Source organism: Myotis daubentonii, chromosome 2 (assembly GCF_963259705.1).
Source record: "Myotis daubentonii chromosome 2, mMyoDau2.1, whole genome shotgun sequence".
Classification (NCBI taxonomy): domain Eukaryota; kingdom Metazoa; phylum Chordata; class Mammalia; order Chiroptera; family Vespertilionidae; genus Myotis; species Myotis daubentonii.
The window spans coordinates 45,339,510-45,352,850 of NC_081841.1; the positions used below are offsets into that span (position 1 = coordinate 45,339,510).

Sequence of the window (13,341 nt, forward strand, 5' to 3'; positions counted from 1 at the left end):
CTTTCAAGGAACCTCATCTAGGGCATACAAGTTACCTATATGGCTAATTTCATAATAAATTCTACACCCCTTGAAAAAACTACCTAGGTATTTATAATTTTGATATTTCTCTGTCTGTATGAACTATTATGAGTGTCTTTATATACTCCACTAAATTCAATGAAGAACCAATAAAGTTCTACATTTATCCTACAAAATGGAAATTGTTCCACATAAGTCTACACTTTGGCCAAAGTGGGAAGACCTATTTAAGGGAGTATCAGTTACATTAAAACTAAGGGAAATGAGTAGAACATGACTGAGAAATACTGTATACATTTTACTACTTTTAGTTACCAAAGCACATTTTATAAATACATGTTTTAGAAAACCCTTCTTGTTTATTTTGTTCATTTCAATTTAGATTTTGATATTGTCACTAGCAGTTCTCTTCCAAAGCATTTTGCTATTTTACTGGTGAACATTTCTAATTTTTAAACTTGGGCATTCCTAGGGAAGATACAATATCTGTATTTGGAACCTAAGAGAGAGATATTAACTAAATATAAAAGACTAATCAAATTATTTACACTTGATTTTCTTTGAGAATATTTTTGCAGTTTTACAAAAATTTACATAACATAAAATTAACCATTTTAAAGTGAATAATGTTGCACAACCATTATCTCTATCAGTTCTAAAACTTTTTCATCACTCCCCCTCCCCCAAATATCCTGCATTCACTAAGCCAGTGGTTCTCAAACTTCTGGCCCTTTAAATACAGTTCCTCATGTTGTGACCCAACCATAAAATTATTTTCGCTGCTACTTCATAACTGTAATGTTGCTACTGTTATGAATCGTAATGTAAATATCTGATATGCAGGATGGTCTTAGGCGACCCCTGTGAAAGGATCGTTCGACCCCCAAAGGGGTCGCGACCCACAGGTTGAGAACCGCTGCTAAGCAATTGTTCCCTTTACATTTGACTTTATAATGCCAAATGCAATTCCTAGATAAGCTGTTCATTATAGAAGCAGATCCTCAGTTATAAGCATTGATTATTTGAGCCAGCGTTTCACATTTCATTAATGTGAAGCAGGTACTTTCTGAATTTCAGCTCTACACCACCTACTCTAGCTTGGTGAGTCATACATAAGTCAATATTAAAGTATTTTTCAGGCAGAAGAAAAAGGATTGTAAAGCATTCTCTTCATCTTTGGGCCTAAATGAAATTCCCTAAACCTAAAAGCTACTTTCTAAAAATAAGAAATGAAATCTATACTCTAGAAATAGCTAAAGGACAATATAATGTAACTAAATATTCATTAACATCTAAATATATGAATCCATAGTTCTTTTCTTTAACATAAGAACTTTTTAAAAACTGTATATAAATCCTTTTACTACATGGCAAAAGAGAATTTAAGAAAATTCTTTAAAACATCAAACCTCAAACAGGTCTCTAACTTTATATTAAAAGATAGAAGAGGATTTTATTTTAAATAAACATGCAACTTTAAACGTAACCTTTATGGTTATTTAAAGCACTCCCATGGGGAAAATTTCAAATTTATTTTTCAGAATTCAGTTACATATTTTTCAAATGGGAATCAGTGTATAGTTCAGAAGAAAACATGTATCTGGAGTCAGATGACTCAGCTCAGTATGAACTGAAATTGCATGTTTTTTCAGGGGTCTCTGCTTGCCTTCCAAGAATTTACATCAACCGCAGACCTCCATGAAATCGCACAAGAATCACATATTGGTGCTGTTTACTAGAAATGTTTACCAAGGTAATTGTCATCTGCTGGTGTTCCAGAATAGCTGTGCTGAAGAATATCAATGTTGGTTGCTCCTGCGGGAATCTTTACGACAACATTATAACCTACAATATAATTTTATACATGTTAACTTTCACACACACAAAAAAAACAGATGGTCCAGAGGCTATTACTGCTGAATGATTGAAAAATTTCAATAGTATAGTCAGACTTAATTTCATTTTATCTTTGATAAATGATACCAGTGCTTACTCTTTTTTAAATCAATGCCTTATACAAATTGCTAAGAATTGAGAAAAAGTAGTTGTCGTCTAGAAACATGAGAGTTTGGGATTCTTAAAAAGTACAAATCCTAATTTTTCTTACTTCTAAAATTCTGAGTATAGAATAAGAATGAAGCTAGTATGCTACATTTTACATTTCCTAACGTGTTTTTAATGCAATATTCCAAATGCTATCCACAAATCCAAAAGATATCAAAATAGTTGGGCATTACTATATGTGTACAAGAGACTTAGTAAAGAGCAAAATAATGTGAGTTAATGAGAAGCATATTTTTTAAGCTTTTAGTCTCTAGTATAAGCAGAAATCCCTATAGGTACCCCCAACATTTTACATTATTGTCAAGAGAAAAGTAAAAAATTTACTTGAGAGAAATGAAAATAATATTTCTATTTTATGAGACCTAATTCATCAACACTGGCACTGCTCAAAAGATGAGGAAACACTATATTAAATATATATTAAGAAAGAATGGAAAGTTTTCCCTATGCTAAAACTACTCATGTTACACAGTTCATAATTGTCTAAACATTCTCATTTGCTCTAGTGATATTAATTCTAAGCTTTTCCTTTTCCTTATAGAATTTTCCTCTTCTATTTAATACATTAATAAATGGAGTTGAAATTTTTCTTGTACGCTAACTTTGATAAATATGGAATGAATGTAAAAAGGGGAAGTTTAAAAGAGCTTAAGTCCGACATGAAATTACCTTGCATGTTTTTAGAGCAGCCAGATTTATATCTCCCTAAGGCATCACATTGAAATATAAGGTTTGAAGATTCTGTATACACTATATAGATATGGTTGCAGGCTATCAGTCTAGAAGTATAATTTTAATCCATGATTTTTTACTATAAAATATTCCTACGACCTTCACTATTTGTCTTTGCTATTATACATTTTTCAAGAAGGCAATTCCTAAGCATGGCAAAAGTGACAAGATGAAGGCTACCGCCAGGGGGCAGTGATGTGGCAATGCTGTTCAGAGCATACAAATGTATTTAACATCTTTTTCCATTTGCAAACTGATTAATTCATAGTACAATTTGGTGCATGTGGTTTTATACAGAAAAATGTTTTCCAGTGAATACAGATCAGACTGATAAATATGGGCCATTGATTATAAAAAAAAAGGGGGTCAAATATGTATGGCTCTAATGAAATAATGAATCATAACTACAAAAATAAGTCAGATCATCTGGTAACTAGGATTTGTAAGTATCATCATAGTATGAAATGTATTATACTTTTAATATTAATAAAAAAGTAAATTTTGTTTTAAAATATATTGCTTTAAATGAAGCAATTCATACTGACTTAACTGTGCTTGACCATATGTGAATATAATTTAAAGCTGAACAATAAAACTGTAAAAGTAAATTTTTATTTTGCAAGGAAAGTTTTAAAGGGCTGTTTTCATTACCATAAAAAAGAAAAAAAGACATTTCCAAGACATTTTTAGAACAGAAAAAAATCTGCTATATTCTCTTAACAATTTTGAAGAAAAATGAAATCATGGCCAAATATCAGTTACACCTTGTAATACAAATACTTCCTGGAAAATCAAATGTAATAATAATTCAAAATCCATATTTAAGTTATGTTTTCATCCTTCCACCTTCAATCAACATTTTCAATATGTCATCAATAAGAAGCATAACAGATGGGCCAGGTTACACACACACACACAAAATTTTTGATTCAAATAATGAAAAATAATTAAAAACAAGTTTCCTGGAAACATTATAAATACAGTATACATTAGGGATTATAGGAACTGCAGTAAGAACACATCGCTAACTGGGGGACTATTCACACATCATTGTCAAATAGCAGTGGATTTACTCTAATAAACGCACCTAATAAATTTTTTTAAATGCATTTACCTTTAGCGGGTAAATTCACTAATTCGAGGATAAATCTGGTATAAGATTTAATCTTTTATATTTAGGAAATTTTTCTTTAACAATCCTTTTTTTTTAAGTTTCATGGCTTGTATTTTATATTTTTAAATTCATCTTTATTGTTGAAAGTATTACAGATGTCCCCTTTTTTTCTTCCATGGACCCTCTCCACCCTGCTCCCACCCCCTAATAATCAATTTTAATTAAGGGTAGAGACTAGACAAAACAATAACAAACCATTTTTAGTATACCTTCATCACATATACCATTATTACACCAAAAAAAGGGAAAACTAGAACCAGATACACAGCTTACCATAATGAGCACTGTTGAAGACTCCTGACATTGTCCTGCACGATGAATTATCCCCACCACACACACCACATTTGTCTCTCCTGGCCTTGGAGTTTAACACATGGTCACAACCAGCTTGCTTCAAAATACAATAAATCAAATCAATGTTATAAAAATGACTCATGATAAACATGGTGCTTTACAAAGTTCTTTCAATTAATAGGAGATCTGATACAGCAGGATTTTTTTCATAATAATATCTACTGACCTTTTCATATGTCAGTATTTTCACATATTTGTTCACCTGGTTGAAAAAGCAGTGTTTTTCAAAGATTCATCTACATACCTCCTGCATCAAAATCACATAAAGTGGCAATTAAAAAGGCCACCAGGGAAACCTTAAAGGTGAAACCTAGGAATCCACATTGTAACAAACAAAGGCTGATTCCTATATCCCTCATTTGAAAACCACTCTTTAAATAAATGTCATTCAAGAGGCACAAAAAATATGACTATGTAAGTAATACATTAAAATAACCCTAGCCCTGGTCAGGTGGCTCAGTTGGTTAGAGCATTATGCTGTACACTTTTAAAAGGTTGTAGGTTCAATTCCCAGTCAGGGCACATACCTAGATTGTGGGTTCAGTACCAGTTGAGGTGCATATAGGAGGCAACCAATCAATGTTTCTCTCTCACATCAATTTTTCTTTCTTTCTCTCCCCCTTCTTTGTTCTCTCTCTAAAATCAATAAAAACATATCCTTGGGTAAGAATTTTAAAAAGTAACTCCAAAAAGATGCCTTTCATAATTCATTTTTTTAAAACTCATGACATTAGAATTCATAATAAACTGAGTACAATTGAAAGAAAGTTTATTTCTCCAAAACTAATATCCAGCATAATAAACAGGGTTTATGAAAAGAATGAATACATAAGTAAAAGGTAAAAGTAAATGGTTTGTTCCAGAGGTTTAAAAGAACAAATGCAGAAGATGTCCTCTACATATGCAGCAATAACTTTTAGTTCTCTGGACAAGTCCTCTAAATTTGGTGATTGGAAAAGTAAGAAAATATCATAAACCTCATGAATTTTTATATACAAGGCAAATATTTGAATTTTAAAAATTTCAAGCAGATAGTTTCTGAAAGTAGTATGCATCTATACATGTTCACATAATCATATATTTTTCATTTCATATGACTTTCTGCTGATAAATTAGATTCAAAAATTTTTCAGGCCACTGAGTACCCGTTTTCTAGTATTTAAGGTTTTTCCAATGTGTAAGTTACTTTAAGTTCCTTTGAACATCTCATTAGCACCTGTGTGCAACTCCTCTGTCACCTGGGTGACTGGTAATAGATGTTTGGTTATAGGGAGAACTCGGTTCTATTAAGTTACACTTAACCAAAAGAATGAGTTCATAAAATTTCACTTGTATTCTCTAGACGGCATTCACTATCCTGGTTTTCAAGTTCATCACCATTTTTAAGATCGCCACGTGCAGTATGTGTGCTTGAATTCAGGGTCTCATGTGCTCTCACGTAAAATCCTGCTAAATGGCCCACCCATCTCCAATCTTCTGCTAACCCAGTGCATTCTAAAGATTCTGACATGCAAATCAAATCACATCTCTTCCTCAATTCCAAATCCTAAAGATCTCCAAGAACTTTAGGGTAAAAGTGCATAGAACAACCATCGGCCCCTATCTCACCTTATATCCTCACCTTTCTAAAACCTTCATAATTAGCTCAAGCCTCACATCCTCCATGAGCATTCTTCAAAACCTTTACCCACCTCCCCCTAATTAAGACATTACTTCCCCACTATCCCCAAGCCTCCTTGCAGATGACTCCATCGCAGTGCATTATAATTGTTTGCCTGCCTATCTCCCTCACAAATCTGTGACCACCTTGGAGGTTAGTACTGTGTTCCATCCTTTTATCTGACATCTAGTAGGTTCTCAGTAAATGTTTGAAGCATTTACCCAAGAATTAAGAGACAAGAATGGACAGAGGGAGGGAGGATACCACCTCTTCTAACACCAAGGGGATAAAAAAAGTCACCACAGGTCACTCTTGGAGGATAAAAGGACTTTATAATCCTTGTTCTTAATATTTTTTTATCTTTTTAGAAAGTTGACCTCATCCCTTATATTGATTTTGAGTACCATACACAAAACAAGATTGGCAGACTTACCTTAATGCTTTATGAGTTACTCTTCATGGCAGAAAATCACCTAGTAAACAGTCTCCTAATGATACTCCTACAGATAATGTGGTTACCACCAAAGGTTGCCGTATTGGATTCACAAAAATGTATTCTGAAGTAACAGAAGTCATAGTCTCCTGAAAGCCACGTTAAATAGAATAAGTTTACTCACCCGACACAGGCCTTGAACACAGATGTCGTTAGTTTCAGTTCCACAAGGGGTACCATCGGCAACCCTGTCCTTCAATTGGTAGAAGTTAGTGGTTCCAGCAACCCGACAGTAGAGTTTACAGCGATCTTTTATGGCAACTGTAAAAAAAGTCAAAGTTTTGCCATACAATATTGCAACTGTTTGTTCCTAGGACTCAAAAAAGATTCACATCAAAAATATTCTAACTACTTACTCCCACTGTACTTTGGAAGCCATCTCACGTTAGGGGAAAGACCATTGATGTTGAAATGTTTACCATCAAAATCAGAGCACTGCTTCTCACGGAAGTCTTGCTTTCCTTTTGGACAGGAATCAGTATTACATGATCGAAATTTCATCCTGCGGCCCACACAGTACTTGCCTCCGTTTCTCGGCCTAGTCAAATTCATTACATTTTAAAGCACATCAGTACAATATTATTTTTGTCATTTACCTCTAAAGTTGTTCCATTCCTTTCCATGATGTCCCACTAACACTTTGAATATAACACAAGTATGTAACATGGTTTTAAGCAATCCCATGGCTAATAACCTAAAAATATCCATCTTGGTGGATGCTGTGGCCTAGTGGAGAGAAATGATACCTTATTCATGATTTGATTAACTAACAAGGAACTATGATGAGAATTTCTTTTAAAATTTCAAAAAATGGTTCATGCCCTAACCGGTTTGCCTCAGTGGATAGAGCATGGGCCTGCGGACTCAAGGGTCCCAGGTTTGATTCCGGTCAAGGGCATGTACCTTGGTTGTGGACACATACCCAGTAGGGAGTGTGCAGGAGGCAGCTGATCAATGTTTCTCTCTCATCGATGTTTCTAACTCTCTATCCCTCTCCCTTCCTCTCTGTAAAAAATCAATAAAATATATTTTTAATTAAAAAAAAAATGGTTCGTTTGCCCAGCCAGTGTGGTTCAGTGGTTGAGTTTCCACATAGGAAACAAGAGGCCACACTTTGATTCCTGGTTGGACACATTCCCCAGTGGGGGGTGTGCAGGAGGCAGCCAATAGGTGATTCTCTCTCATCATTGATCTTTCTATCACTCTCTCCCTCTCCCTTCCTCTCTGAAATCATTAACAATATTTTTTTAAAATGGTTTGTTCATATTCTGGGTGGAGAATGAGCCAAACATGATTTTAAAAAAGATAATACCATGTTAAAAAAAAAAAAGAAGGAATATACATGTGTGTTTGTCATAGATCTACTTATCACTTAGTTCAACAAGTTTCATGGTATCACTCTATATCCATCCAACTTATGCTGGAAAACAAAAACTCTTTTCTCAGCATTTTTAAATATGAAGACTTCTAGCATAATTTAGTTATTCTAAAATTCAAATGAATTCAGATTTTATTCAGAATATGTCATATTTCTGCGTTAAAAAAGTCCTTGGTAATAGATTTTAAGTGCAAAGTGTCATATTGCTTACCAATTTACATATCACATAACAATAGAAAAATTATTTTAAAATCTTTATGGAATCTCTAAGTTCTTTTAAATAATGAGAGGAGATATGCTTCAGTACTTATTCAAACTAAAGACATGAATGCATCTATAACATAATAGGTAAAGAAAGAAAAAATAGCTTGTCGAATTACACAAATGAGTAAAAAACTGGTAATGAAACTGCGTGTCTTGTCCAGGACAGCCAAAACATAGTTAAAAGGGGAAAGTAGCTTTCAACAGAAACATTAAATGTAAAAAATGCCATTATATTACTGTCATTATTTATAACTATTTCTCAAATTCACACTAAATCAGAAAAAAAAGAAGGCTCTGTCTCAATTCAGATTCTAAAGGTTATTTTTATCTATCAGCTTTTTAAAGGTCTGAATCTACCAAGATATAAAGTAATATGGCTTAAAGTGTCCCAGAAGTTTTCTGAATCTCAGAAACTTACAGACTGACCTCCAGTTTAGAAGTGAATGAAACTGCTGTTTAGTTTCTGGTGCCTTGAGATAATCTTAATTTACAGTGACATAAAAAGGACATACTCGGGGCGATTACAGAGCCTGGTTGTGCTTTTGATTCCACCTCCACATGTTCTTGAACAAGAACTGTAAGGTCCCCATGGTCCCCATTCACCATCTACAGGACGTGTTTCCATTTCTTTGTTTACACACAGCCCATGGTGGCAATGCTATAAAAATAACACAAAGAAAAGTGATTCATGTAGATCTAGTGAGAACACTATAGTAACTATAAGAGCAGCAGAAGATCAATAGAAGAACAAAATGTATACAATTTAAAACAACATGTTTATTCAGATGTGATTACATTTAATGCCATGTTATTGAATATTTACTGAGTATCTATCAAGTAACTGTAAGATTGATGGAATGCAAAAAGAATAAAAAAGTTCCCCTTGCCTTTAAGATTTAGAGTCTCCTTAGGGTAGGGAAGACCTATACATATTGGAAAAACTTAGTAAAATAAAAAAAAATATAAAGCAAATATTAGATTAATGCGGTATATATCCATGCTTTTTTTTTAATGCAGTTATCTATCCCTCACTCTTTGACCTAACTTTCCACTCTATCTCCTCCAAAGCCTCAATGATCACTTGTTTTTTACTTTCATCAAGAAAATGGAAACTTGCAGGAAAATCTGTCAATCTCCCAGCAGCCCTTCTACCCACCCATCAGCGTCTGTGCCTATTTATATACATGAAAAATCCAGGATCCTAGTCAAAATTAATCCCTCCATTTATCCACTTAATCTCAGCCCTTCTCACTACTCAGAACATGACTCAGCAATTGCCTCATCTCCCCTATGTCATTGCTGCTCCACTCTCTAGGACATGAAAGCTAATGCGGTTCATGTGCTGATGCTGCCTATGGATTAGTCACATCAGCCTGTGAGAAGATGAGCACAGAAATTGTGAGGGAGCATTTAGAAACTTTTGTAAGAGTTTTACAGAGGAATTTCATGTTTATTAAAGTTAATAATTTAAAAATAAGCTTATATTGGTTTTGTTTATAATTTAATGTTTATTTTTATTATTAAAATAAAATTTACTATTTTAACCATTTTCAAGTGCACAGCTCAGTGGTATTAACTACATTCACATTGTTGTGCAACCATCCAAAATGAAATCTTCATCTTCCCTAACTGAAACTGTACACCCATTAAATAATAATTCCTCATTCTCCACTCCTCCCAGCCCCTGGCAACCACCGTTCTATTTTGTTTCTATGAATCTGACTACTCGGGATAGCTCATAAATTGAAATCATACTGTGTTTATCTTTTTACGACTGGCTTATTTCACATAGCATAATGTCTTCAAGATTCACACACATGGCATGTGCCAAAATGTCCTTTTACAACGGCTACATCTGGATGGTGGGAACACAGTGCAATACACAGATGATGTATCATAGCACTGTACACTTGAAACCTATATAATATTATTAACCAATGTCACCCCAATACATTTTTAAAAGGCTGAATTATATTTCAAGGTATGTAAATACCATATATTGTTTATTCATCTGTTGATTGACAGTTGCGTTGTTTCACTTCTTGGCTACTGTAAATAATGCTGCTACAAACATGAGTGTGTAAATATCTCTTCAAGACCCTATTCTCAATTCTTTTGGATATATATCCAGCAGTGGTATTTGGGTCTCATAATAATTCCATTTTTAAATATTTTTAGAAAGCACAATTTTTTTCCAGTAGGAAAACCTGGCTTACATTTTGGAGGTCTTTTTTTTTTTTTTTTTTCATTTTCCTAGTCAACCGTTTTTATCATTTTGTACAAAAAAATAACTTGAAAATGTTTTATTTTAAAGAAGACCGGAACACTCACACCGAATAGGCGAAATTGCTCAGCTGGTGAGAGGGTTTACAGCCGGGAAGAGCAGAACTCCCCTGGTAAGGTAAAAAAAAACCAGGGATTTGGGCAGGAAAGTTTGCCAGACCTCTGAGCCCAGAGAGTCGGAGGGAGACCGCGTGGCAGACAGCCGCGTCCCTTGGGACAGGCACAGCCCCTGACGGGGGAAAGGAGAACCTCGGGATTCCTGGCGCCGTCAGGGAAATTGAGAGCTGGGTTCTGTGACCGCGGAGGACTGAGCCTAAAGGGGGCAGCCTGAAGAGCTGACCTGACCATGCAGTCCCGGTAAGAGAAGAAGCTTACAGAAACCAAGCCTTCCCCGTTTCCGCGGCCGGCATTTGTTTGTTTGTTTTCACTGAACCCTGTTCATGGGACATTTCGGATACAGACACTCACCTGTGCTGAAGAGAGGGAGAGTGTGCTGAGGAGTGGAATCTGGGGAGAGACTGGGGAAAGAGGGGAAGCCGGGAGAGGTGGTAGTGAATTGAGTGCTGAGACACCCCAGAGCCCGGGACTGGGGCAGCCACCCGCTCCTGAGAGGGAGTCTCCTCCCCCCAGCCCCCAGGCAAGGAGCACAGCCACACCCAGATTCCACCCTGTACGAGATCAAGGATTAAGATAACCTGATCAGTCCCTGGGAGTTAACAGGGTCTGGCCTATAGGGGGATTTTCAATCCCAGCAACAACATAGCACCGGTAACTAACTATTACGCAGTCAGCTCTGGGCAGTGAACTTCCACTGGACAGAGAGGCCCTATAGCCTCAGAGGCCAACGCCAGAACACTGCCACCCAGAGGCTGACCCACAAACTGACTCTTTGCTAAACACAAAATAAGGCAGTCTGGGAAATAAATGCGGCATGCTTTAAAATAAGGACTGTGGTTTACAACACAGAGGAACAGTATATCGCAGGGAAACTCAACACTCTCCTGAATACCTGGAAGGTCTAAGGCAAGCCACACTGAAGAATAGAAGAAACGAAGGACCTTCACTACTGCAATTTTTTTTCTTTTTTCACTTTTTAACTAAGAAACCAATTTTTTTTTCATTCTTTTTTTTTTCTTTCTTTTCTTCTTTTTCCATCACCTGATTTTACCCTTTTAATTACTACCTTCTTATTTTTAACCAGTATTATTACTGCTACCATTTTACCATTTTTTTAAAGTGCCATTTTATTTTTTCTTTATTTTATTTTGGGATTGGTGTTCACCATTCTATTTTCATCGTTATATTATTGGTTGTTTCTAGTTTGCATTCATATCCAGGGAGCTGTTGCTGGAATTTTTTGGGATTAATGGCTGTTCTATAGGAGTATTCTCCTCATATAAAAAGTCTCTTCCCTCTTCCACTTCATTCTCTCTTTTCGCTCTTTTTTTTTTTTCTTTTCTTTTCTCGCTTTTATTTTCCCCCTTCCTTTTTCCCAATTTCATTTTTGCACTCCCTTTTTTTGGTCCCTACTTTTCTTTTCCTTTTTCTCTTTTATCTTTTTCTCTTCCTTCTTCCTTATCCCCTAATTCTCTTAATTCAGGTGGTCACCTTTAATTGGGGTTATTAATATCGTGAATATATTTGTGTATAGTGCCTGGTACGTGGTGCCTTGTTGTGTTGTATTTTGTGCCTTTAAATCAACGCAGCAGATCCAAGCAACAGCAACCTCCTGAGCACCTCATCCTCTGCTGAGGAACAGCAGCTGTACGTGAGTGAAACCTCGCCCCACCAGCCGGAAGAGCCACCACAGCTGTGAACAGCACCCACCAGAGGAGCTGCTGCCAACTGAAGAGCAGCTGCTACCGCAACCGCCCGAAGAGCAACCACAGACCAAGGAGTCACTGCCACCAAGGGAGCAACCACTGAACAACTCAACGTCTAGATATGTCAGTGAGATCAAACATGGGTAGACAAAAAAACCCCCAAAGGAAAGAGAAGGAGGACTCTCCAGAAAAGCAGCTAAGTAATACAGAGGCATGCAACATGACAGATAAAGAATTCAGAATAAGGATCCTAGAGTGCATAAACCGGATGGAGGAAAAAATCGACAACCTCTGCAAGAAGCAAGAAGAAACAGATGAAAAAATCGATAACATATGGAAGAAGCTAGAAGAAACAGATGAAAAAATCGATAACATATGGAAGAAGCTAGAAGAAACAGATGAAAAAATCAACAACCTAAGTAAGACCCAAGAAGAAATGAAGAGTGATATAGCTGCAATGAAAAACTCCATTGAAAGTATCAACAGTAGACTAGGAGAAGCGGAGGACCGAATTAGTGAATTAGAAGACAAGGAAGCAAAACACACCCAAAATGTACTGCAATTGGAGAAAAAAATTAAAAGACAGGAGGAGAGCCTAAGGGAGCTTTGGGACAACATGAAACGAAACAACATACGAATAATAGGAGTACCAGAACAACAGAAAGATGAACAAGGATTAGAAAACCTACTCGAAGAAATAATATCAGAAAACTTTCCTGAGGTGGGGAAGAAAAAAGTCACACAAGCCCAGAGAGTCCCAAACAAGGTGAACCCGAAAAGACCCACACCAAGACACATCATAATCACCATGGCAAATGTTCAGGACAAAGAGAGAATCTTACAGGCTGCAAGAGAGAGACGGAAAGTTACATACAAGGGATCTCCCATTAGATTGTCAAATGACTTCTCAACAGAAACACATCAGGCCAGAAAAGAATGGACTGAAATTTACAAAGTGATGCAAAGCAAAGGACTGAATCCAAGAATACTCTATCCAGCAAGGCTATCATTCAAACTTGAAGGGGAAATAAGAAGCTTCACAGACAAAAAAAGACTAAGGGAGTTTGTCACCACCAAGCCAGCAATGCAAGGAAT

The 13,341-nt window shown here is 35.9% G+C and overlaps 1 protein-coding gene across 1 annotated transcript in view; it reads right to left on the minus strand.

Annotated features, from left to right (window-relative positions):
* The window catches only part of ADAMTS20 (ADAM metallopeptidase with thrombospondin type 1 motif 20), a 184,791-nt gene that overhangs the window by 80,600 nt on the left and 90,850 nt on the right, over positions 1 to 13,341 (minus strand). The window contains exons 12-16 of the mRNA XM_059682616.1: positions 8,653 to 8,798; positions 6,855 to 7,036; positions 6,623 to 6,759; positions 4,265 to 4,382; positions 1,771 to 1,866 (exon numbers count right to left, since the gene is read on the minus strand). Coding sequence (XP_059538599.1) covers positions 1,771 to 1,866; positions 4,265 to 4,382; positions 6,623 to 6,759; positions 6,855 to 7,036; positions 8,653 to 8,798 — 679 coding nt within the window. The remainder of the gene's footprint in view (positions 1 to 1,770; positions 1,867 to 4,264; positions 4,383 to 6,622; positions 6,760 to 6,854; positions 7,037 to 8,652; positions 8,799 to 13,341) is intronic.